This window comes from Micromys minutus (assembly GCF_963924665.1).
Source record: "Micromys minutus genome assembly, chromosome: 14".
Lineage (NCBI taxonomy): Eukaryota > Metazoa > Chordata > Mammalia > Rodentia > Muridae > Micromys > Micromys minutus.
The window spans coordinates 4,234,646-4,261,655 of record NC_137983.1 but is presented as its reverse complement, the minus strand read 5'-3'; the positions used below and the strand labels follow the sequence as shown (position 1 = coordinate 4,261,655).

The 27,010-nt window shown below is 41.8% G+C and overlaps 1 protein-coding gene across 5 annotated transcripts in view; it reads right to left on the bottom strand.

Moving 5' to 3' along the window:
- PSD3 (pleckstrin and Sec7 domain containing 3) overlaps window positions 1-27,010 on the bottom strand; it is a gene marked incomplete at its 5' end in the record, with an annotated part of 409,927 nt that overhangs the window by 4,801 nt on the left and 378,116 nt on the right. For 4 of the 5 annotated variants that reach the window (XM_080929045.1, XM_080929046.1, XM_080929047.1 and 1 more), the window contains 3 exons: window positions 13,449-13,592; window positions 19,523-19,667; window positions 20,378-20,535. In XM_080929045.1, coding sequence (XP_080785171.1) covers window positions 13,449-13,592; window positions 19,523-19,667; window positions 20,378-20,535 — 447 coding nt within the window. Of the gene's footprint in view, window positions 1-13,448; window positions 13,593-19,522; window positions 19,668-20,377; window positions 20,589-27,010 lie in introns of all 5 variants that reach the window. The other variant, XM_080929048.1, reaches the window with a different exon arrangement.

Genomic DNA, 27,010 nt, shown 5'->3' with positions numbered 1-27,010 from the left:
TTGCTGGTGGTAACCCCCAGTTCCCAACCCCACATTGGTATATACCTGTGTTCAAATTCCTGACCCTCCATATATCATCCCCATCTCCTCCCATACCTGCTCCTGGCCCCCTTACCCCCCTCCTCTCTTCCTCCCAAGTCTCTTCCACCCTCTAACTCCCATGAGTATTTTGTTTCCCCTTCTAAGGAGTATAGAGAGCAAAGAAGAGAATATTTTACATCATTAAGAAGAAAATGTGATAATTAAGAGTTTCCCCCTTGACTCTACTTTCTCTATATCCTATGTTCAGTCTGTGAGCAAGTCCGATTCATCCATTTTCACAGTGAGTTCAGAATCCTGAGCTTTCTCAGTGCCTCTACTAAATCTGACGCAAGCACAGTCATCTCAGGGACAGACTATTAGAGAAGCTCCCTAGTTGCCTCTTTGAGCTCTTCCTTAGCACCCATGTACACTCTTCTCAGAAGACGCTGCTGTGAGACACTGTGCTGTCACTGTTCAAGTTACCCTTCAAAGGGCCTAGATGCCATGAATCTCTGCTGTCACTCCTTGTGTCCCCAGTACTGCAGCAGCTCAAAGAACTCTCTGGCTATAGTGTACCAGAGGGACTGCCCCTTGGCTGCTCTTGCATATACCAGGTACACACTTCCAAGGCCGCTTGTCTTTTATATTTTGTTTGCCCTTAAAGCACTTCACTCACAAATCCAGAGATCACACCCTACTGTCCTTCCTCACTGTGAGACATACAATGTCACTGTCACACCAAAGCCTGCCAAGTCTCCTCTCTTCACTTGTTCCTTCTCTCCTCGGTCTTCCCCTCTCCAGAAGCCTCATAGTTTCATTTTTTAGAAAGCCTTGTTTATTTCTCTTTTGCCCCCGAGATGCCTACAGATGAAGGCAGAAAAATTGCTTTTGTTCATTAAGGATAAACACTCATTGAATGTATGAATGGAAGAGAGTATGTATAAGAGAAAATAAATTTACCCAAGTCTTGCAGAAGATATATTCTAGACATGTTTTATGTATACAGACAATACCAACTTGAAAACAACAGGGAATTAGATATTGACAGCAAATACCTGGGAAGTTATTAACTCAAGAACTTCTGAGAATACATCATTATTTTAGGTACTCCACCATTCCTATCTTCCATGAATTACTAAGGTCTGACTTGTCATTCTAAGGCTTATTCCTTCTCTGCCCATGTTTACTTGATCTTGACTGTAGAGATAGTGTCTGTGATGAACCCTAACCAGGGGACCAAATATAAGCTGCCTGGCTGAAAGTGAATCCCTCTCTTCAGAGATAGACGGATATTTCAGAGGACCATAAAACAGCTCTATTTTACAAGCATCTCCTGTGGATCAGTAAGAGAAGAACAGACTTTATTACCCACTGCAATCTTAAAGTGATAAACTGGACGATTCTGCCTGTACTCTCTGATGCTTCTGCATGCAGCAAGACGACAGTGTCACAAGAGACACCTACGGATGGCAATGCCATAAAACTAATTAACACGAACCTAGTCCATTCTACATTATTGCTCTGTCATTACTCAGCCTCATTAGCTATGCGTCTCTCATCATAAAGGGCAAAAAATGGTTATGAGAAGGGATGTGTCAACGAAATTTTGTTGCAGTTGGTGATGCTCCTAAGTCTGCTTTAGTCTACGAACTCTATAAGCACACTCTCAGGTCAGGTCTGTATTTCAGAGCTGCATGGTCAGCTTGTCTTACTCAAAGCTGTTCCAAGAGTGTAAACAGAATTCTAGCAGTCTAGACTACATGACCCAGTCAACTACCTGATAACAACCTAAAATGGGACGTCTACCATTAACAAGAGGTGAAAACACTTGGGTGCCCAAATGCCTAAGTGTTGTTTCTGGGAGATGGGCCAGCAAGTTTTCTCTGGTAGTTTCTTTCTTAGAATTAGCTGTTTCTTTGAAGCTTCTATCAACATCAAGTGCAAAGAACAACTCAAAATGTGGGTGGCTTTTTAAAAGCTAAGCTAATTTCTTCAATTTGTAACCTCTCTAGCCTTTATTAGGCTTTTCCTTAATTCCCTGTTAAAAAAAAAAAATCTTTCTCCAATCTGTAGGAAAAAGTTATTTCTCTTTGTAGCAAGGTCTACGAGGGCTGACTTAAAAATACTGTGCCTAAGCCCATGTATGATGCTACTTGAATTAAATGTGAACTGCTCTCTGAAAAAAAAACAAACCTCAGTAATTGATATTCTTTGAAACTAATTTCATCACACCCACATATAAGCGTGCCTGTATCTGATGGTTTCTCTTTACCCGAGCCCTGCTCAGAATCTCTCATCTCCTTTAATATAACAGTCTCCTCCCTCTGTTCACTGATACAGGAACACAACTTATATACCCTACTGAAAGCCATGCTGCTCTGTAACACTTACTAACTGCCCATGTAAACTCACACCGCTTACTCACCTCTATGGGCTAACTTCAGAACGCAGCAGCAAGCAGAACAGACCCTGAACGTGAACCACCCAGGTTTACCCCATTCTCACAAAGCAGGCACCTATCTGTAGGTCCTCGGTAAATCACCATCTAAGTACAGGAAACCCCATACACACCAGTGTGCACCCCTATCTGCACACACTAGGTAAGTCACCATCTAAGTACAGTAAACCCCAGTAAATACCATGCATTCCGGAAAAACTAAAGATGTCTGCACATTGTTTTTTTTTTTTTCCTTTTTTTTTGATTCAGTATTGATTTTGGCTTTAATGTTCTTTACATGGGCTTAGTGACATGTGGTTTCTAAAATAATTAAAAATAAAAACCTTTTATATAATGATATAACCTTGTACTAACACACACACACACACACATACACACACACACATACACACACACACACACACACACACACACACACACACACACACACAAAAGGTATAAAATTAATCAAAGATAAGAAATTCACCCTGACTGACAATATGATTAGTAGAACTTAAGAGTATATTGTTCAGCAAGGTGAAGTAAGTTGTATCTTGAGCCATACGTACATAAAATTAAGCTTCTACTTGCCCAAAATATAAACATTTGCGCTAGAGAAATACTGCTTGCTAGTTCTGTAAATTTCCCTTTTACCTCTCCAAGGAGAAAAATTTAGCTTAAAAAAACCCAGAATTTTGTGCACTCACGTTAATTATCTTTTGGTTTATCATTTAGCCTCTGATTCCATGAGAAATAAGTTATACACAGCATCCTTAAAAATAGGTTCTTGCTCTCAGAGAGAGGGAAGAAGGGATGGCGGGAGGGAGGAGACATGTTCATGTAGTATGAACACTGCATGTACATAAGTCAAAGTCTGACTTGAATTTCTCCTTCACTACCTAAGCCTGCACCTCACTGATTTAACCAGCCTGGCTGACCTGTGAGCCCCAGTGATCTGCCTGTTTCTACTCCCCAGCTGCTGGAGATACATATACTCACTGTTGTCCACGGCTTTTATGTAGGTGATGGGAATCCAAACTAATATGTGCATGCTTGGTTTGCAAGAACTTTGCCATCTTGCCACCCCCAGTTCCCAGAGTCCTTCACTATAGCTAGTCTGCCACAAAACCCATCAGTGTTAGTCAGGATGAGCAGATCAGTCTCTCTAGGCATTCCTTAGAGCACAACTTGAGCAAGCTTTGATGGTACTCTGGCCTAAGCTATCTTGTTCATTGCCCACTCACTACAGTGTATTCCTATTTTATTACTGCTTGAACTTGAAGCATTCTAGGTCCTTTGAATACATGTTGTACTCTCAAAGACGTATGTTGGACACATTCCAATTACGATACATTAAAAGGTAGAGTGATTGGGATCTTTAGGAGGTGATAAAGAGCCCACCCTTTCCAGTGGATTAATGCAGGTAAATGGGTTATCTTATGATCAAATCTGTTATCAAAGTCTAGCCAAGTCTTTTATGTACAACAATGCCCTATGCTTGGCTGGGAATCTGCTAGCAAAGTGGGTCCAGATATAGCTCTTAACTATGGAGCACAGCTATAAGCCAAGATGGATCTCTTATTTACTCAGACTGTGTGACATTATTAGCAACCGAAACAAGTGCACATAAGTCCATCGTGCAGTATTTGGAATTGTGTGCTCTCCATGTGTATTGGTTGATCTCACTGTCAACTTGATGGAATCTGGAATCAAATAAGTCATACCTCTGTGTAAATCTATAAAAGGTATTTTCTGAAAGGGTTGACAGTAGCATGGAACATAAGGAGATTAGAGGGACATCTTCTTTGACTACTTGCCTTCGCCTCTTACTGCTGAGCCTACCTTCTACAGTTGCTGTGTACCATCAAAGCCTATTTCTTCAGCCATCACGTATGGGCTGACTATTTGTAGTTCCTAAGAAGCCCTTCAGGACTGAAGCACTCAGGACTTCAAATCCAGCCTTGTGGGCTGAGAAGCGACTGGGTTCTCAGTCTCCCTGGTTTGCAGGTTGGGGTCCCACTTGTCCAACAATAGCTCTCTACCAATGGGTGATCCAAGAATCCAGTAGCTCTTCAGTCCATGAGACTGGATGTGTCAGCTTGTCTTCAGTTTCTGCCAGAACCCTAAGAAGTAGGCTCTGATGCCAGTGAAGACATGGACTTGCCAGGGGAAGTGTTAACAAGCAGGAAAAGAGCTAAAGCATCCACGTTTTTATTTTTTATATAGGCCACCAGCAGAAGGTGTGGCCCAGATTCAAGGTGTGACTTCCCACCTCAAATGGTTTAATTAAAAAAAAAAAATCCACATGTGTATCCAGCTGCTTGGGATTTAGTTCGCTGCAGATGTGGTCAAGTTGACAATCAAGAATGGCCATCACCCTTATATTCAGGACTTTATTTCTGGGATCTTTCTGGTTTACTGAACCACTCCTCCACAACTCCTTTTTAAGGCATATATCCATTTCACATTAAGCTTTTGTTGTCTGTCTGTATTCATGAGAGGAGGATTAAGCCCAAGACCTTATGCACACCGAGTAAGCACTCTGTGACTGAGCTGTCCCCTAGCTATCAGAACTACAGTTTGGATTGGTCTACAGTTTTGCTTTTGGAGAAAGTATCTTGCTACAGTGCCATATGCTGGTCTCGACTCTGGCTCACACCACAGCATTTCTCAGATACTCGGGAACTATAGGCAGATAACTTCTAGTCTGTGGTAATTATACCCCCACCCCATTTTTTTTAACTCTCTGAAAACATTTACCCTTTTCCTTTGGATGTTATGACAGTCATTAAAGAAGACACTTCAGGAACATATATATGCACAGCTGATAAAGACTTGGGGTTTGAGTCATTTCAAGTAAATAATTGAATGCTTAGTCTGTCTTCTCGAGGCAAGGCTCTAAGCTGTCCTTAAATGAAGCTCAAAGAATCTGTTTCTAGGCTTTTCTTCTCTTTGCTGGCAACGGTAATCAGTTAAAGATTAAACTTCATGACTCTTTAGTCATTTTTCATCATGTAATACAACATGAGATTACAAAGGATAAAGAGTCCTGATTCTATTATGACCTGAAATGAGCACCTAGATAATGTGATCTTTAGTCTCTATCTTTGTACATAATTTAAGACGGCATTCCATTAAAAGGAAAAAAATTAAATTTCCAGGAATTCATTAACTTGTGCTATTTTGGTTCCTCAGATCCAAACATATGACACCATGTCTATGATGCTGTCTACAAAGGAGGTGGCATTCAGTTCCAGGCTAGACCCAGTTACTGAGACAGACTAGGGGTACCAATTATCTTTAAGTAGGTTAATGGAATTTCTCTTTAGCAGTCATTGGGGAGATGAAGGGAAATAACTTTTGTCTTTGTACTTCATGAAGAAGGTGGGTTGCTTTGTGGCACCTGGCAGAGGGCTGAGACGGGTCTTCCATTGCTCTTTGGAATGGGAAGCTAGTCAGTGCAGAGCTTCCGTTCTGGAAATTACTGATACAGTGTTGAGAAATGAAAAATGAGCAACTTGAGGAAGTAATCAGAATTTAATCAAAAGGAAAGATATCAAACTAACTAACCACTAACAGCTATGAGACACAAAGCATATAGTTCAATGGAAGCTTATCCAATTCTAATACTGGGTGGCCTTCAGATACATTCCCGTAATGACTCTAGGCAATGTACTCTTGTTCTTAAACATATCAGGTTGAGAGGAAAAAAAGTCAATTTAATTGACAAGAAAAATACAAGCTCAGGAAAGAATGCATCTTTAAGAATGCCCCAGATTTTTTAGATTTAAAATATTTTCTCTTAAAATATTGTTATATCTTGTTATAGTAGACATTTGTTGTTTCTAAAATTGTCTTCTGTAGGCATGTGGCCTGTGTGGGTCCTCCTTGTGTTAAGCTATGAGCATATGCTACTCTGGGTCACAATTTCGGAGTGGGGACTCAGCTGAACTCCAGCCCATTAAATCAAGGGAGCTTCTAACTGTCGGGTTTCAGTCATGAGGTAATCTGACACCTGTATGATTAATAAAAATGTAAGAACACGCAAACCAGCAAGTAACCTTTTTCTAAGCACAAAGGAACACGTTTTGAGCCACTATAACAATATCCAAGCGTGAGTAACTTCTAGCAGAACTCTTCGACTCACTCTCTGGAGGCTGAGGAGTCTAAGAGCATTGCCCCAGCACTTGGTAAGGACATGCGGCTCCTCTCATCCGATGGCAGCAGGAGAAACAGGAGAGTGCAGAACAGGGCAAGTGAGGGGCACACTTAGTTTTCTAACAAAGCCCTTCTCATGGAACTAACCTTGCCTAGGACAATGACTGCAATCTGTCAAGACAGAGCTCTTATGACCTAATGAGATCTTACTTATGATACATGAATTCAGGGACTATCAAATGACTGACAGCATTCCACTTCTCATTTCCAAAATTGAAGTTTTTCTCACAATGCAGAAGACGATTCTCTATCCCAGTTTGCATGGTCTTTATGTGGAGTATGTCATGAATTTAAAGTATGCCAAATATATATTCAATACATCTAACCTAGCAAATACCACAGCTCAGCAACATGTCTCCAGTCTAGAATCTCATCTAAATAAGATATGGCTGGTACTCAAAATATATATTTACCTTAATTGAAGATGCATCTCCATCAGACAGTTTGTGTTAATCACTAGGCTTCACAAAATAAAATATATTTTATTCTCCTTTCAAGGAATTTATTCTTTTTAAAGACATTCTCAATCCAGGATGTAAAAGCACATGAAAATGCTTTGTTTTGCTCCCATGTAAGTTCAAAATCCAACAGTGAAAACAACATTAAATCTTAAAGCTGGAGAAGTCTTTTTAAACTCCATGTCCTGTCTCCTGGCCTAGGGATGAAGGCCCTTGGTTGTTAAGATTCAGCCTCAATCTTTTGCTGTGCTTAGTTCGGGCATCAAACCTACATGGAGTTTGGATTGTAATGCCTACACTTTTGCTAGGCTGGCATTTGCATACCAGTAGCTTTAGAGTTGTGGAGTCTTAAGCATTTCTCCTATGGCAACTCTGTAGAGGGCTTGATTTCCCATCTCCACCAGCATTATTGCTGCTGGGACTCTCAAGTGGTTGATGTTCTATGCTGAGTGTCCTTCAGATTCTTGGAAACCTCGGTGGAGGATATATATGATGGAAACTTTTTTACTCTGCATAACCATAGGGCTGATGCCATAAGGAAACTGCCAAAACGTATGAGTTACATTTTCCAAGCAGAGGATTAAGCTGTATCCGGGGCTGCTGAAGCCATCATTTGGGTTGCTGAGGGATGTGACACAGGCATTTGTGAATTTTCCCCTACATGGTGTGGAGAAATTCATGCTAAGATCCCATGGTGTCCTCTCTGAAAATCTAGTAGTCAGACCTTCTCCTAGAGCTGTGATCTTCAGGCATGTGACATAGTGTTAGGGTCTGTCTCCCACTGTTCTCATGAGCTCTTCGACCCAGGCTAGACTCTTCAGCACTAGCTGCTTCACCACACCCGTGGTCTGTGCTCCTACAGAGGCTGTAATGTTTCCAAATCTTTTTTCTCTGCTTTCATCTGATGATAAATTATGTCTTTGATTTTGCTCTTCTTCCCTCTTATTATATGTGATTAAAGGGAACGGTGGCAGTAAATATTAAAAAGGAGGACTTATTCCTTTACCAGTCCTTGTGGTCTCACTCCGAGAATGCTGCATTAGTATGGCCTCTGTCCCTTGGTCCACAAGCTGCCCTCTCCTGGGGATTATTTTCCCAGGTGCTTCACTCCTGCACCCTGTTGTTTCTGTCCCAGGTGGATACTGCGGACCCAGCCTGCTCTTAACCACCACCGCCCAGCACAAACATTACCCAAAGCCCAATAGCTTTTCATGGTAGGTTCATATATTAAATTCTCAATCCACAAACCCTCTACACAATAAGATTATACCCAAATAGACAAAGATACAAACTGCCTTTATAGAATCCCTTAAAATATCCATATCTACCTATTGCCAAATATGGCCACCAGGATCTAGGTCTGCTTTCTCCAGCTCCATCTTGATTTCCCCCAGAATCCCTCCTCTGTTTTCCTAGCCCCCCCCCCCCCCGCCTACCTCTCCACTGTCCAGTCATGTATTGACTGAAATAAATCTACAGGTAGCCAAGCCACTTCTTCAATATTTTTCTTATAAATTCTTCTATTATCTGAATGTATCAATTTAAAATCAGCCTTTTCTAATGTCCCAGGTGACAGACTTTTCGGCTTTGCATCCGTTTACCGAGCATGACCTTGACTCCTGGCACATTGAGTTCTCCATTCTTAGACTTCACGCTCCTTGGATCTATCTACATTGTGCCAAGCACTACTGAAGCACTGTCTGGAAAATGCCTGTGGAGGAATTGTTGTAAGGAACAAAGAATTGTGAGTCCCCACGCAGTCCTGTTCTACGGTGCAGGGCAGAGAGCAAGAGTGGACACGAGTCGATTGAGGTAGCAGTGGGTTGAAGTCACTTAGGCTCTACCACCCAACACCACTGGTTAAATTTACGGCACACCAATATCATGAACCACTCAAACTATATTGGGATGGTGAATTCTGAACTCTGTGTTCAACAACTTAACTAGCATTTCAATCCCAAGCAGCTGGCTGCAGTCTCAGTAACAGGGTTTGAGGACTCAGACACCTTCAGGCATTAAGACAGGTGTAGAGCTATTGGATTGGACACGACAGAGCCAGCAGGAAGGAAACAGCCTTTTTTGCTTAAGTAAATTCACACTGCAAGCAGAGCGTGTGTGCTGTCATACACAGTCCAGGCAGGCTGTGCTGTTCTCAGTTTTACAGGTGGCCCTACGGTCACTGCTGTGGGCCCGAGATCAAGCCCACCTTCCATATTCTTCCTCAGTGATTGTTTCCCAGTCCAGCAATGATTGAGAAGCTTATGTTCTGATATACTTCTCCTTCCCTCTCCCCTCAGCTATTACTCAATGTAAGGATCAGTTACCCACTGCAACTATCTTGAGTACTGCATGAGACACATCATGAAATAAACAATGTCTTCATTTTCTAGTAGCGGTTGTTTTTAAAGAAGCAAAGCCAGATATTGAGGCTGAGGACAAGGCTGTCATGAGAATTTGAAGATTCTGCTTCAAGCACATAAATGCTCAGCCCTCTGTGCATGACTGGAGGGGACCTTTGTGAATGTTTATTCTGTCTACAAACTGTCTGTCTTCCTTCTAAATCTTTATATATTTTCTAATGTACCTAGGAAGCTTGAAAATCAGTGAAAACACGTTAGAGTAAAATAAGAACCAAATAAAGCAGAAATAAACAAATGTGTAAATGTGGGAAAATTGACAGTGAAGGGGGTCCTGATTCTCCATCAAGAGAAGTGGAAGCTCTGGGACCCTAAGGGACTCAGCCTGGCTCAGTGTCTCCTGGCAATGGCACCTAGTAAGATCCAGCATTGAAGACAGCGGAAACCTTTCCCCCTCCCTGGCCAGAGATTTCCTTTCTTGTGCACTTATAATGTTTAATAACTATTCCTGAGTATATGCCTACCAAAAGCATACTTTCCAACAAATATTTTCTAAGAAAAAGGCTGGGCTCAGTAGTTAAATGCATTGGCTGCTCTTCCAGAGGCCCTGAGTTCAGTTCTCACTAACCAAATGGTGATTCACAACCGTCTGTGATAGGATCTGATGCCCTCCGTCGTCTGGCCTGCAGGTGTACATGGGGATTGAGAACTCATATGTAATACAAACAATACAATCTTTTTAAAAAGAAAGAAAGAAGAGAAAAAAAGGCCATGGCTTCAGGTATTAAGTGAGTCAAGAACAAAACTGTCTATTTACCAAATTTTAGTCAGAGAAAAAATACAGACGTAGTTAACTATAGCCCATTCTCAGTAAAATTTGCTGTTTTGGGTAAAAATGAACCCTTTCCTACAAGGTTAAGATGTGAATCCATTTTCTGTAGATTTCTTTTAGTCCTAACCTATACATATTTACTGGAATTTCTGATTATTTACTGTGAGTGAGGGCTTGCTGGGATTCTCAGCCATACAGAGAGCTATGAATTTGGCTAACCATAAAAATTATTTGTCCTCCATGGAACATTCTGCCAAAACAAAAGTGTTGTTCTTTCTGAGGCATGTGAAAATGGCAAGAGCTGCTCTGAAACCACAGGAGGCACAGGTGACGACCTGCCAATGTGTGGAAGCTGAGAGCTGACCACGTGGTCCATCCCTAGTGAGAACACCACCTGGGTCAGCACCTTCCACTCGTCACTGACCATCCACGGCTTCTGTGGACCTGCAGGCCTTCTCTTCACACTTGCAATGGGATTTTCTGTTGCACATGTACCTTTCCCTCTATAAAGGACTGAAACTAAGCCTTCTGAGTGCACCGATTTCTCTGATGCTACCATAGCATCAGATACTATGATAAAGTTTCCCTGAGTCCTTAGATGAGTATCAAGAATCTAGAAAGTATTTTAGGATCTAGGGTAGAGCTGTCAGCAAAATACACACACTGGCCAATAAGTTGCATACATTCTATTCAGGAAAGGAGCAAGTGTTTAAAGGGATGTTGCTAATGAAGCAAAAGATACTGCACAAGAGCCTCTACATGCACTCGCAAGAGACAAATTCCGGGCTGAACTCTAAGCACACTAGATTCTACATGATCCATTACTTCAATTTTCATCTGAGCTAGTGAAAAACAATGACTCACGTTTCAAGGAGTATTTATTCATCTCACACACAATTTTTGATGAAATTCCCCGAGGAAGTGCCCCTTGGACCTTCCTCTCTGACACAGGTTAATACAGCTTGACAGACAATTCAACACACTTGACACATTACGCCAAGTCTGACTTTAATGAGTAAAGTCCTGGAATACAATCTTCAGATTCCTTGAGGATGTGACAAGATTTCCCCAAAGATGCTCAAATTTTAAGGTTCAGGATATGGAATTGCTGTTTCTCTCTGGGCACCATTTTTATTTACCGGCCTCACACTAGTCTCTGCCTAGCAGTGGATATTTTTCTGCGTTGTTGCAAGGGCCCTACCTCCTGGGGATAGATTCTCCTCTTAGAGTCAAGGGCTCAAAGCAAGGTGATGAATCCTGGAAGCCAGGTTGTGAGGTGCCGGGAAATTTAATTACAAAGTGTGAAACAAAAAAACATGCCCATGACTTCCAGTTACTACAGAAGTAAGAAAATAATGATTGCTTTTTGAGAATGTACATTTCCCAGGAATGAACTAGTCTTGTCAAAGATGAGCTGCTATTCATTTTTTATTTTTATTAATTTTTCAAGTCTTTTGTTGGTAAGGCTTTAGTAGCTTTAGTCAACAAACTTTCGATCTTTACTAGAAGATTTTCCTTGCAAGTCAACTGACTGGAGCAAGGATTCCTTTACCATGGAGAAGAGTAGTGTGGGGTTATGGCTCTACCTTCTAACTTAGATACAATGCTACATTGAAGATTCATGTAGCAACTTCTAGGATATTCTGTGACAATCAACAAACAAGTGCAGGGCCCTGGACTTGTTGTATTGGGGGCCCATGGGATCACCTGAAGACCCAAAGACAGACTAACATAACTTCAATGTACAGCCAGCTCATGGTGAGTTCCACAGAAGATTGACTTGGAATGACCTGTCTAGCACAGGCCTTTTACAGGAGAGATCTGCACCTTACTCAGATGGTCTCACAGAAATGGCCATAGGAAGGACGCTGAGGCAAAGGTAGCTGAGCAAAGTCATTGAGCAAAGTCATGCATATGTGGCTGCAGGGAGAAGGGGACAGAAATGTCAGTTTCCACTGCCTATGGAGAGACATGTGGTCTAGATAGGAGAGAAAGGCAAATCCTCTCAGATTCATGTGTAGAGCTTGATTTAGAAGGTAAATGGGAGAGGTTTTAAGTGTAAGAGCTATGGGACAGCTATGGGACAGGTGACACTCTCATCAAATGGACCTTCAGAAAAAACAGCAAAAAACATGGATGAACTGAAGAAAAGAAAGGCAGCAGGAGGCAACTGTTAGTCTCCTGTGAGAGGTATGGAAGCCAGGAGGGCACAGAGGAGGCACCCAGGCAGTGGCTGTGGTAAAGAGGGCACAAAGTGGAGCCCTTCAGAGACAAATTAAGTCATGAGTGCTCAGATGCTCCCAGGATCTGTCTCAAGGAGGAAAGGTCCTCTAATAGGGGAATGAGGGAAGATGAAAAACATGGAAGGGCCTAAAAGGGCAAGGAGCGACAGCATGAGTTACTGCAGAAGAGAGTGAGAGAAAATAAATCATGGAACATACTTTCTTTTCCTTTTCCTTTAACAGAAAAAGGTACTTTAAGGATCTGAATGTGTTGTCAAGAGCGACGGCTGGAGGATACTGACTCTGACTTGTGAGAAAGCTTAGATGAAGGGTACCCTTGGGATGAAGTTTTCAGCTAGGGTTTGAATATGCTGCCTTTCTCCTCATCACCCTGGCAACACCAGATGAATGAGCCAAATCTTAATTCATCAGGCCCCTTCTGCAAAGCATAGCAGTGAGTGGTAGAGAGACAGAAGTGTACTGATGTCACCTGGCAGCAAGGGTGTGCAGGAAGAGCAGATGCTTCCTCTCTCTGCAGCTCAGTTCCTCCACTGTATTTATTTTGACCTAACTCTGTTGGAAAGAACACAGGGTCACAGAAAGCACAGAAAACATCCTCTCTGGCATGTCTCCCTTACTGTTGTTCTTTTTGTTACCCTCGTCACAGATGCACACCCTTCCAACTTGGAGGCTGTTTGTTTGATGTGAATGAACTGGCCATCTTTTTTTATTTACTTGGTACTTAAATAAAATCACAAACATGAGGCTACAAGGGCTCCTGTCACATTAGGACATCCTAAGTTGCAGCCAGGACAAGTCAAGCCCACTTCCATGGCTGCCATGAGGTGCTTACCTCGAAGACAGATCCTAAAACACAATTTAGGAACATCTAGGGTTGCATACCTCAAACTCCAGATAGTGATCTTTAAGCTTGTATTCATCGACATCCTTGGCTTTGACCTTCTTGTCTGGAGGATATGAGCGATGCTCTGCGAGCTCAGTGGTGATCTGCTTCAGCTTGCTCTCATGGGACTTCAGCTGCTCCTCCTGCCGGAAATTATGAAGTCATTCAGTGTACAGAAAATAATCCAAGGGGCGCACAGGACGCCTGTAAAATCCTTTCTGCTTAATGACTTCAATTTATCAAAACAGTCCAATAAGGAGACTTTGGTCCTAAGTCCTTCCAATTTTTTTAGGCCAGTGTTAGTATATTCCTTTTCAGGGACTAACATTATTAGCCAATCTCTTGTCACAAAGCCACACCATTTCCGAGCCCTTTATCAGCTGTACTTGTTACCAAATGGGGACCAGACCTCTTAGGAGAAAGGCTGACAAACACATTAGTTACAAGCTGATCAATTAAGCGCTTTTCCAGAGACATGACTTGGCTTCTCATGCACACTCAGCAATGCTGTTAGCTTCCCCATGCCTAGCATGATGAGCATTTATTTGCACAATGTTTTCTCTTTTGGGGAGAAATTCTGTTATGAAGAAATGACTTTTGAAACCTATGTGCAGATGAAATTCTTCCTTAGAGTTGCAGAGGTTCTCGTTTGCTTCAACTTCATTGGCCCAGAGCAGCCATTCAGTTAAACACCGTAATTACAGCCCGAAGACCATTAGTCCACAGACCAGAAACTAACACAAAATGATCAATCCTGTGCATAAACATTTCCATTCCTGGACATCATTATAGCAACTTAATAATACGCTACTTAAAACGATATACCTCTTAGCGTGCTCGTAACACTGAAATATTCACTCTTGTCTCTTTCCTTCCTTCCTTCCTTTTCTCCCCCCTCCCTTCCCGTCTGTCTTTCTTTCTGAGGAGATCTCACTTTGGAACTCCCTCATTACACTCCAGCCTGCACCTCACGGCTGGTCACAGACGCATATCCAGCAGCTTTAGACACTTGAACCTAAAGAGATTTTAGCCCTGTGGCATCCACAGTTGCATTGCTGCTTAGCATTATGCTTTTTCATGAAAATTTGTTCAAAATCTTGAGCAATTTACATATGCAGTATAAGATAAATGGATGGTAGATGAAAATGAATTAAAATAGCCAATGAATATATTTTATATGAGAGAAACAATTTTATATTATGTAATTTGTACAGAAGACATAAATCTTAGGGTCCTTTAAAATAGTGGCATCTCTAGAGCCTAAAAAAAATAACTTGCATGTTTAAGGTCCTCAAATTGAAAATAAATAACAAATAAAAAAAAGTGAAGGATGAAAACAGGACCATATTCATTTGAATACTACATACAACAAAATACCCAAAGTAGTCCTGGCGAGGAATGGGGTCAGGGGAGAGGGGAGAGGGTAGAGGGGAGAGGAAGAGGGAGAGAGAATGAAGATTATAGGAAACCCATCTTCTACTCACAGATAATTCCAAAAGCCAATGAAAACTCCTTAGGAAGCTTCGTTACAATTTCCATCCATCTATTATGTTCCGTAAGGGAACAAACCAACCATGTCATAGATGGATGTATATCTAAAATGGGTATGCTAAAGCTCTAAACCCATGCACCCAGACTTGAAGATGGAGCCTCATCCAGGCATTAATGTGGTCATAAGTTTCAGTGACTCCTCTGTACGCATGCTACACATCAAGGAAAGATTAGAAATCTAGCAACAATAAAGGACAGCCCTTTATTTACTATATGAAGCCCTTAGGGAGATATTCCAGACGTGACCCTGTTGGCACGCTGACCTTGTTTCCAGGATTCAGAACTGTGAGGATGTGTGTGTGTGTGTGTGTGTGTGTGTGTGTGTGTGTGTGTGTACACATACATACATACCAAAAGTTATGGAAAACTACAAAGACAATTAAATTACTAGATGATCCAGCCATTCCAATTCCAGTTGTATACTTGAAAGAATGGAATAATGTTAAAGAGAGGCACGCACTGTCATGGTGGCTGTAGCATGACTCACACTGCCTAAGATATGGATATAAACTATGTGTCCAACAAGAGAGACCATTACTGACCCAAACATAACAAATACATTCAGCCTTAAAAACAAAGTTCTAGTCATATACCACAAAATGGACACACAAAGAACACTGCATGTGGTAACTTCTATGCGAAATCCAAAAACTGTCACACCAAACACACTAGATGACAGACTAGTGTGTAACCTGGGGATGGTGGGGACGTGGGAGATGATGGTTAAAGATCAAAAATGTTAGTCAAGAAGAAGAAATCCAAGAATTCTTGGTGACTCAAGCCAACTATAAATAATAATAGTGTGATACATATTTCAAAATTGCTGAAAATGTGTCACATGCTCTCTCCACAAAAGTGGCACATGCATCAATTAGCTTGATTAATCCCTACACAGTATATGCATACTATAAAAATGCAGTATAATTACAAATGGAGATAATTCTTATTTGTCAATTAAAATTTCAAACAAGATTTCACTTTCTCTTACTCAAGAGTATTTTAATTTTGAAGGGCATTTCACATTTTTCTTTTTACATCTAACTAACTGAAATACTGCCTAGGCTGGCTTTAAAATAGTTTTCCTGACCCAGCCGAGAGAGCTGAATTATAGCTGTGTTCAGTGCACCTGGAGTTATCTAACTTCTGGGAGGAGTGTTAACAGTACACTTCAGTGAGGCTCTCTGTGGTGTTTGGATACATTCAGTACACAATCCCATGACAGACTGTATATGTGTGGGTGGGGTGAGTGTATAGTTCTGACCAGGAGGAAGGCAACCAACCACAAGAATGACTCCTGTTCTGGCATACCACACACAATGCCAGTGTCTTCTCAGTGGGCCCACTGCACTCCCACCGTCAGTCATACCACAGGATAAATTGAGTTCAGGTGTAGCTGGGTAGTAGCGTGCTTGCCTAGCATGCAAGAGGTTCTAGGTTCAATACCTACCACCTGTAAGAGGCAGATATTTCAGGGTGAAGAGTGAGCACATGGCTCTTGTTTCTTACCACTGTCTACTTGTGGCTTGCCCTCAATTAATGGATAGTGATTAGTAGCTAATGATTGACCATTCCAAACTCTTAGGAGAAAAAGAATGGAACTGAAGACAACAGGGCCAGATACAAGAAACAGTCACTGTGATAGGAGTGTCTGTAAGTGGTGAAAGGCCTCAGGCAGGCTGAGAGTGCCACAAAATCCCGTGTCTCCATGCCACCTATCTTCCTAGCCTGTTGGAGACACAGGCATCCTTCTTGTCCAAGCCTGATATTAACCATCACATAGGCTATGCTCCAAGTCTCAGATCATTCTGTCTGCAAGAATGAAAACTTGAAAACACTGCTTTGGTGGGTATAAAAAGTCCTCAGTAGACTATCGGGTGTGTGTGCGGGAGGGGGCATAATATTCCGTTTGGAAAGCTACACCAGAAGGAGGGGGAATAACTTTAAATGTCTGAAGTAGTCTCTCCACCCCCAACAGATGAGAAATGTGCTCTGGCAGCACTGTGAAGAAAACAACAGAGAAGGTGACTCCTACACAGCAGAGCTGTTCAGGAAGAGCTGTACCACACTGGCAGCAATCGGTCTTAATAATCCAGGCTAATATGCTTTGGAGGCAAGACAAGAACAGATCCAAGAAAAGCTCACCAGTGACAGGATAATGCACTCAAAGTACCCAACACTCATACATGGACCCTTGATGTTCCTAACACTGTTTTTCTATCCAGGAGCTTGTTCACCTTGTTGCTATACACTTTAAAAATTCAAATTACCCCCAAGCCTCTGGCATTCAGGAGGTATTCCTGGTCAGACCGTGGGTCTGTCAGTCTGAAGCTCTCAGATGTATGGTCATTGGAAAAAGCAGTGGTTTTCAATGAGAGAGGATGAAGTTTGACCTCCAAGAAGATCTTACAATGCCTCACTAAACAAACTTACTATGCATGAGAATTAAATGCCACTTTTCCCTAATGCTTGGGCCTTTTTATCCCTCATACTTTTTAGTAGATAATGAATTATACAGCAACGATAATGCTTATAGAGTAAATAAATAGAACTTTAACAGCCCACACCATATGATCTTTTCTGAAGCCATGCCTCTTCTCTTACTAATGTTTTTATAACTATGAACAATGTGTGCCCATTCCCTTCCTCTCCATCCTTGCCATCTTGCATTCCCTCATCAAAAGAGACAGATACAGATTCACCTCCTATCAATCCAGCCAACATGTTCTTACCAAGTTTACCAATGACTTCTCTGCCAACTAGTAGAGGTAATTTGCCTTGATTTTTCTGTCTTCCTTTCTTAATGCAGACACTCTCTGTATTTGGTTATTCTCACCCAAATAACTATAGAAACTGGTTCTTGAGTTCCTAAGTCTGTTACTGAGCCCTGGAACTACATTTAGACCAAAGGAAGACAAGGACAGGACTTTGTGGAGAAGCAGAATGGGGAAGTCTGGATAAGGTGAGGCAGGGTTCCACAAGCCAGGCCAGGAGTCAGGCAGTCCCCAGCCATTCAAATCTAGGTGACAGTTCTTCTCACCTTTTCCAGTGATTACAGCTGCCCAGTTTCATGAATGGAAGCTTCTGGGTTACTAATGATCCTTGAAGGGTCTTTGTGCTTTTAGTACTATTGCCTTTAAACCATCCAATCATATAGTAACTTCCACATTACCAGTGGGATCACATTCTAATCCTGTTTGAGCCTATTGTCTCAAGGATACTGGGGAGCTACCAAAACATTCAACATCTTAAACATAGCAAACATGCGATGGCTTAGTGTCCCCGTCCAAGATGTACATGAACATTTAATTTCTACTATGGCAATATTGGGTTCAGGCTGTGACTAGGTGGAATGAGTTTCACACACATGTGTTATTGAGACTCTTGTTTTGAACAGAGTTGTGGGCTGCTAAAACTCTGTTTGACACCTTCAATTTTCTCCTGCTCAGCCCCTGTTCTCGTCACCATGCAGTTCTCTGCAAGATTACCTACCACACAAGAAGAGACTGAGCTCACAGCACAGGAACTGAGTTTTGTTTGGAAATAGATTACTGACTCTGGTACTCTGCTACAGCAGCACAGACTAGGACAAGATTCTTTCATGTGGCTCTGCTTGTTAGCTCAGAGTTGTATTCTTGCTTGTCTCAAGGCCTCACGAGCCATGGAAACATACACAGCTCCTGCAGCCCAGTGCTTTATTTCTCTGATCACACATCATACAACAGTGTGGCTTCCTTTAAGCTTCCTATCAGATCTCAAGCTTTCTCTTCTGCTCAACTATCACGTCCACTGTGCCTTACATGGTTCTGGGTTTAAGATTCTCTTATGTCCATCCATCTGAACTACTAGTAACTTGCTTCCCAATGCCAGTGTCTGGCCCATCCTAGATGAAATTAATTCTATATTAAGAAACAAGAATTTCATAAGGACATCAAAGTAACTTCCAAAATCCTTTACTAGTCAATGGCAGTGAAACTATTTCAGACATGTTTAATGTTGACAGGGCCTCAGACCGCAGCGTCGAGGAGAAGGTAAGATAATCTTTTGGAAGATTAATCTGACAACAGCAGAGAAATAGTTGAAAAAGAGCTTCGCCTCTCAAGTTGGAATTGAATCTTACCACCCCTTCCCTGAGGGCGAGGGATTAAACTGAAATTACCCCAGTCTCACTATACATTGATGTAAGAAGGAAATCATGGAAATACTTTATATTCCTCAGTAAAACAAGCAGGAAAAAGAAAGTAATGGATAAAGGGTCAAAAGCTCATTGCCACCCAGAATATTGCCCAACACTAGGTCATGTAATGTAAGATTAGGATTAAAAAGTAAAAGAAGAATTCACGGGTCTGAGGTGCTGGAGCTGAGGCACACCCCTTTGTGCCTGCCCATTCATGCAGTCCACTCCTGCAGGGTACCTTACAAGACACCAAAAGACGCACATCTTTCAATATTAAAAATTAGCCAATACTAGTATCACGCCAAAGGCATGCTTTCCTAAGCACACAGCATGATCACCCCGGCTCACCTGGGATAATTTCGTTGTGGTGGCTGGAAGAAGTGGGCGGCTAAACTTCTTCTGAGAGCCAATGGCTGCTGGAAAAGGTGGTGCAGAAAACACAGCTGCCACACAGTTAATTTTGTTTATCCATCCCTGCATTTCCTCTGGACTCCTTCGAGAGGAAAAGACATGTATGTCAGGACAGTGATATGTCTAAGTAGAATACACTTTGCTTTTTGCTTCTTGCTGATTTAAAATGGCACGTTAAACTAATTTATTGTTAGGCAAAACTTCACTGGTTCACTGACGGTTCCATTCTCTACAGCTACCAGCCATCACCGTGGAATGAAAGGTCACGGGCTATCTTCACAGCACAAGCAGTGGCTCTCTCTGAAGGACACGTAGGGAAAGCAGGATAGAGACTTTGCAAGTATCCACTTTTACTTAGAAGGTGGTCTAGGCCAAAATTAATATTGAAATTAACTTTCCTCTTTCAGTCGCAAATTTCATTTTAAAATTAAACTTGGGCCTACACAATAAAAAAGAAGTATGAAAAGGTATGCTTGCCCACTATGGGAAAGAACTAAATAAACTGTTTCCTCATATATTAACGACACATTTACAACACAGCCCAGTAACCCTAGTCTTAGGTAGGTGTACAAGACACAGGCGATACTGATCACAGAGACTTGAATGTCAACATTTATGACATCATTCTTTAAAGAAAATCATTATTGTATGTTATGTATATTGTGTGTGGGGGAGGGGCAGGGGGAGAGGGAGAGGGCTAGGGAAGGGAGAGGTGGGGGCGGGAGGAGAAGGAGAAAGAGGTAGTGGTGGGAGGAAAAGAAGACCAAATAAGAACAAAACCAACAAACATACTGGGTTTGGAAGAGCAAGACCCTCCAGTCTGCAGTCTTGAGTTTAAAGACGTTTGGCTTCTTCTCGTAGTCGGTGGCCTTGGACGCTAGAGCATGGTGCACACTCACGGCGTTCTTCAAGTCTTCGTCGGACAGAGACTTCTCGGGCTTATACTCATCCTGCACATGGGTATAAAGAAAACAAGCACAAGAGCATGACCACTGGTCCAGATCTGGACGGGAAAGGAAAGGAAATACGGAGAGTGCCAACTCATGATAACCTGTACATGTAACAGAGGATCACGGTTTTGAACTATGTGCAAAGGGGTAGTGAATTATAAAAGTCATTATGTTAATATGGCCAACATATATTAATTAAGGCAGACTGACTACTGAGGAAGGTTGGAGAGACACACACATCCTTGGAGCCTGCAGCATGGCCAGGTCCAACAGGCAGTGTGAGCAGGTTTTAGAAACAAGTGGGCCCATGTAGAAGCTGGCAGTTACCTTCAATGGAGCTGCACTTATGGTAGGAACAGTTTATCTGACTATATTCCATGTTCCTGAGGATGCCTTCTGAGGTGTTTAATACTATCAAAGCCAAAGGGGACAGTGAAGTACTTCTGGAGCTTACATTCCATTTCTTATGTATCATCAAAAACATGTTTGCCAAGCATGTTTCTATTATAAGGACACACACACACAAACACACGCACACCCCCACACATTTTTCCACTTTCTAACTCATAGTGACTGTATGAAAGAGAGGATGCTAGTGCTCTCATTACAAGCTTTGTTTCACGTTTTTAAAAGAAGCATTTTCCCTTCACATTGCCTTCTTTTTCACCAATACCAATCAAATGCAAACAAATCAAATATACTAATGCCCGAAACTTATTCAAAAGGAATAGAAAATAGGCAGTCTGAATGTGAATCATTAATGATTCCTATCAGCATCAAGCTGAGAGGAAAAAGTTTTTACTTTAATCATGAAGTAAATACCAGTAGCAACATAAAGACTCCCCACATTTACATATTAAATGACAACTCCCAGAATGAGATTACAAAGAATCTTGGTTTGTTAAGTCTCAGGGATTATGGTTTGCTGCTGACAAAGTCTTGTGGTAAAGTAAGATGAACAAAAGACAATGAAAACAGAGCATTTAAGGTAAACTGACACTTCAAAGCACACGTTTTGGACCAATTGCTACCAGTGCAATCTAGCTGTGCTGGGAGTTCCTTTGCAGAGACTCTAAAATCTGACTCTTCACAGGACACAGTTAAGTAGGAGTTTAAAGTAGAGGTGACCGAGGTTAAAATCCCCTCTCGCCCCAGGACCATGCGGAACGTTCTCCTGCATGCACGGCCCTGTAGCCCATGGAGTCGGCTGTTTGCAGACAGGGAGCTGAGAAGAGAGAAAGATCAGGAGGGAGAGAAATAAGCCCTGAACGTATCCCTGAGACTTACACATGTCTCCGTGCTCAGGCATGTCTCCCAACAAACCTGGACTGGCCTGTCTGCTCAGATGTTAGTCTAGAACACACAGATCAGCCTTAGTCTACAATAATCCTCCTGCCTCTGCCTCCCAGCACAGAGATCAGAGTATCCTACCACACCCTGCCCATTTTTCTTCTTTAAAGAGTAAGGAAGGCTATACATTTTGCTTGAGTATCAATTACACAGTATAACACAGTTTAGAAATAAATCATGCGTCTTCCTCTCATTAACCTCTAGGTAATTTGTAGTTTCACTTTTGTCTATGTCCTTTGACCTTAGTAATAGATGTGCCTAAAGCTTTTGTTATCTGTCATTACGTAGTTTAATTGTAACTGGGGATCAGAGAATGTGGTCTATTGTGTTGTTTTCCACTCAGTTATTAACGGTACTCATGTGGCATAGTGCAAGTTGACTTTTGCTTATGCTCCTTGAAAAGGCAAATTATTATTAGATAGGGGAGTTTTTATAATCAGGCATATAGACAAGTCTCCCCCTGTCCTTACCTGTTTCCCTTTGTCCATCCCCTTCAGAGAACATACCAACCTTTCCCACTTACTGCAGAGGCAATGTAAGTTCTCTCTCCATGCTTAATAACTTTCATTTTTACAAGTTAGTCTCTATACATCTTAGTGCATTTAGGTTTTAAGTATTTCCATTCTTAAGACTATGTCCTATTTTTGAGTATTTTTCTACCAACTTTTGTATTTACTCATGTAAGGTGGAAATTTCAAAAGATATCTTTCACATAAATTCTGTAATCCTTTTAAAACTCCTCACACACATTTACACGACTTTTAAATAACTTCATCTCACCTCTCTTGTTCTCACTAATCCCAAACTGGCTGGAACACTTTAGTATACCTTATTTCAAAATCTCACCAAAATACATTTATTATAAATTTTTCTGTTTCAAGAAACCGCATTTTGCCTCATATGTTACTGTTTTCTCTCCTTGTTCTCTTCTCTTGGATTTGGTTGTGTTCCATGGCTCATTTGCTCACCAGCTTTACTTCGTTGTTTTGTCATAACCCTAGTCTCAGCCCTTTGATCTTTGGAGCACTTTCTTCATGTGGGTGGTAGACTCTTAAGTCTATCAAATATCTTCCAGGGCATCTATGATAGGTACAGAACTAGATACAGATTTCTCAGTTGCAATCCTTACCGCTCATGCTCATTAGAGTCTCCAGGTGCTATTCTTTCTTAATTGACTTTCTAATGGCTTCTGATTCTGTGTGCTGTGTTTGTGCATGTGTGTACAGGTGTGAAGGCAGGAGTTCAAGATTGGTGTCTTTCTCAATCACCCTTTCCCGTATCTTTTGAAGGTAGAGTGTCCGACTGAATTGGAGGTTCACTCATTCATCTGGGCTGGCTAGCTAGGAAGACCCCAGGCTGCTTCTGTCCACTATTCCCTAAGCCAGTGCACGGAGGTCATAGGTGCATGGCGCCATGCCTGGCTTCGTTTGTTTTTGCCGCTGTTGCTTCTGCTGTACGTGTGTGTGTGTGTGTGTGTGTGTGTGTGTGTGTGTGTGTGTGTGCATATGTGTGGGGCATGTGTGTGGGGCATGTGTGTTTGCTGGGGCATCTGAACTTGAACAGTCGTGTGTGTGTGTGTGTGTGTGTGTGTGTGTTTGCTGGGGCATCTGAACTTGAACAGTCTCTGCTTGAAGCAAGTAAGCGCTTAACACACAGCCATCTCCCCGTTTAAATTTCTTTTTCTCTTATATTTTCTACTAGGAATCTCATAGACGTTTGTCATTATTCATGGCATTCAGTAATTTTTGCTTGGCTGTACTTTAATTTCTCATCTATCTAGTCTAAAAAATATAAAATCTCCCTGATGCTCCTTTATGTGGTCACTAAAATGGCTGGCTAACTGTCACCGCAGGCAAATGACATAACTACACACAACGGTGACAGTTGTTCCAGGGATTTAAGGTTTCCAGTTCAGATGTGCTCAGTACTGACTGACAATTCTTGTACACACCCACGGTAGTCTCTTCATTCCATCCTGCCGAATGGAAAGAAAAGTCTGAACTAACTGTGGTTCAGAACACAGGTATCTGGAGTTAGAGCTTATACGTTCAAATACCTGCTTCTGATAATGTCTTTGTGATCTTAGGTAAGTTAAACTTACTAATATTCGTTTTCCTCTTACAAATTAGTGAAAGTATCTCCATCAATAGAGATGATATCTTTAGTTCTTTAAATGATCATCCTGCCACTGGTCCGTTCCCTTTCTTATCCTTTATGTACTCTCTGAGGTGGTCATAACTAGTCTTACAGTGTAACTTCCACCTACTTATAGTATCTACCAAACCGCTTGTATTAATAACGAGCAAGGGCAGTTGTCGATTAGCACTCTGTGACGTCAGCACTTGGAACCATTTGGTGTACATTCCCTTTGGTAGTATTTCCATTTAGAACTAAGTGAAGAACACGGTATTCTTAGGCCGCTGTAAAACTGTGGTGAATATGAAAAGGCAACCTTTATTATGGGTCCTGTCAGCAAAGGCTAACAGCACTTGCCATCTTTTTCTTCTCTTTCAATATTTTGTTTGAATATTAGTTTGTTCCCAGTCTGTTGTGGGTGTTTAGTTCCCAGTCATATGCTCACCTCGTCAAAGAGCTGGAAACTTACTCTAAGTACGGCAGGTAGATGTTGAGCCTTTCGGCAGCGACTTAATTAGAAGACCAGGGGTAGTCCTATGGCTTCTAAGGAGAGAAGTCACAGAAACACACCTGTCCCTGCCATGCTGTTATTGTAGTTTAGAGAAGCCCTGGACAGAGCCCGTGCTTCTAGAACTATGAGTCAAAAGTAACCTCATTCCTCTGCAAATGAGTTCACATTAAACGACTATTATAATTCTCAGAGGCTGACTCATCAGCCTTTAGACAACATTACTGATCCCAAGGCAGACGGAGGCACGCTAAGATACATGCCAGTTCAGACTGGGAAGAATGTTTCACACAGGGGAAAAATGGAAGCTGGGGTCCGTTTATCAGGCTTAAACCGACATTAGGGGCTGTATGTCTATCAGTGCCGACAGTTAATAGTAAAGCAATGTTATCAGCACCTCAAATGCAAAGTAGTAACAATAAGATACATTTGGGTAACTCAAATTACTCAAAAGGAGGAGGAGGAGCACCAGCACCACCTTTACCCACAATAACAGCGGTGCTGGGCAGTGTGGTGGTGCTCAGGCTGACAGTGAACAGTGACTTCACCCCATCCTGATAGCTTCAGTGTTTACTGCTTTAGCTACAGAACAGTATCTAAATGATAGGGTTGGGAAGGAAGGAATAAGGCACAAATTATCGTAATCAAGCCAATTCAAACCCAAGACTGTTTGCTGTGGAAACTAGAAGTAAAACAGAGAGAATGATAAATCCAATCAAGGCATTTTCTATAAGGAAAGAAAATGCTCCATGACATGCAATTATGATCCATTTTCTCCAACAAACAGAGGTGAAAATGGTGCCTGAAAACGCGCTACTCTCCCCGCGTTCCCTGCAGTCTGCAATGCGTTCTGTAGCATGGCTCAGTAGAGCACTCTACCATCCTCACAAGCAGTGATCCTGTGGCTTCACAAGGCTCTTATTTACATTCATTTGAGGCATGAAATAGAATTATTTCCCTTATAATGTTTGTTAATTAAAGCTTCTGTGAATTCACATCATGATTCCCATAGGTCCACAAATCACTGCATCAGGTCTGAAGATTTTCTATTCTCGGGTACTATAAAGAACAACCCAGAAAGGCGCAAAGCCCATTAACATCAACGAAGAGCGTGCTCAGAGGCTCTTTCTGTCAAAGCGTTATTACTTAACACCTTACTGAATAGTTACAATTGATATATTAATTAAAAAGCCTAGCAAGTAGAAATGCTCCTGATGGCCACCGAGAACAATGAGAAAAGACTGAACAGTCCTTGCTATGTTAGGTGGCTATGACAGAAATACAGTAGCTAAGGCAGGTATGATTACATGACTAACCTGTTAACTGCTGTCACTCACTCAGACCACTTGACACATAACCGTCTCTGTTAGCCTCATGCCACAGTTAGAGAGAAAGGCTTGGTTTCAAAAATCACCAGAATAGTAAAGCATTATATAGGTCCTAAGTTGTCCAATAATGCTGGATTCTTGCATGGTAATAAATATTTCCTACGATCTGATAGTTACCTTTTAAAAACTAGTATTTTCGGTTATTTTTCTGAATTCACCCAGCTTCATCCATTTTTATTTTTTAGCACAGCACAGAGAAAGTATGACTATCTACAAATCTAGGCAGGAGATGCACTAGCAAGTCAAATGAACATATGTTTCTATCACTAAACTAAGCATATATGTGAAAGCCACAAACTTGCTGAAAGGCTTGGATCTCATTTAACCTAATTTTTTCATACATGACCATGTTCCAGTAGAAAATGCCCTATGTTTCTGTAGAAAGGCGACTCAAGAGGCCAGTCAAGGAAAGGAAAAGATGCAGTTTCCTGTGCATTTGTTTAGTTGGTTGCATACAGTGTCTGTCTTCTGCAGGACAATACTGTGGTGATCCTGGCCTTAGGAAGATTTCATCTTTGTTGCCACTGACAACCCCTCAGTGCACTGCCGGGGGCCCTAACCCTCACAGTGGGGCTTGAACTGCTGTCTTTCAGTAGGGCTGTCTAGGATGAACCTGACAAGTGAGTTAGATTTAATGACTATGAAGTTACTTGGAAAGAGAGTGAGAACAATGGTCCTTGGGAAAAAAATTGATCATTGAACAATATATAAAAAACAAAAACAAACTAAGAGGTCTTAAAAAATTAATTTAAGGGAAATTAAAACCCATTATTTACTTTCCAGTAAATCCGGTGTCAGGATGGTGGAGGAGTCACACCTGACTTAACTAACAAGCTGTTAAAGGCAGGCCTGGGGCAGAGAGGGGGTGGAGGGGGGAGACAGAAGGATAGGAAGAGGGAGGGAGGGAGAAAGAGGGGAGGATAAAGAGGGGAGGGGAAGAGGAAATAGGCAGGGGGCATGAGTTAGGGGGAGTCAGGTAGAGACGCAGAGCAGCAAGCACACTGAAGTCCTCAGTGCTGTCCACCCTGACAACGTGCATTTGATCCTCTTGACTCACACACAACAGATAAAAGATCTGGACTCCTGACTCTGA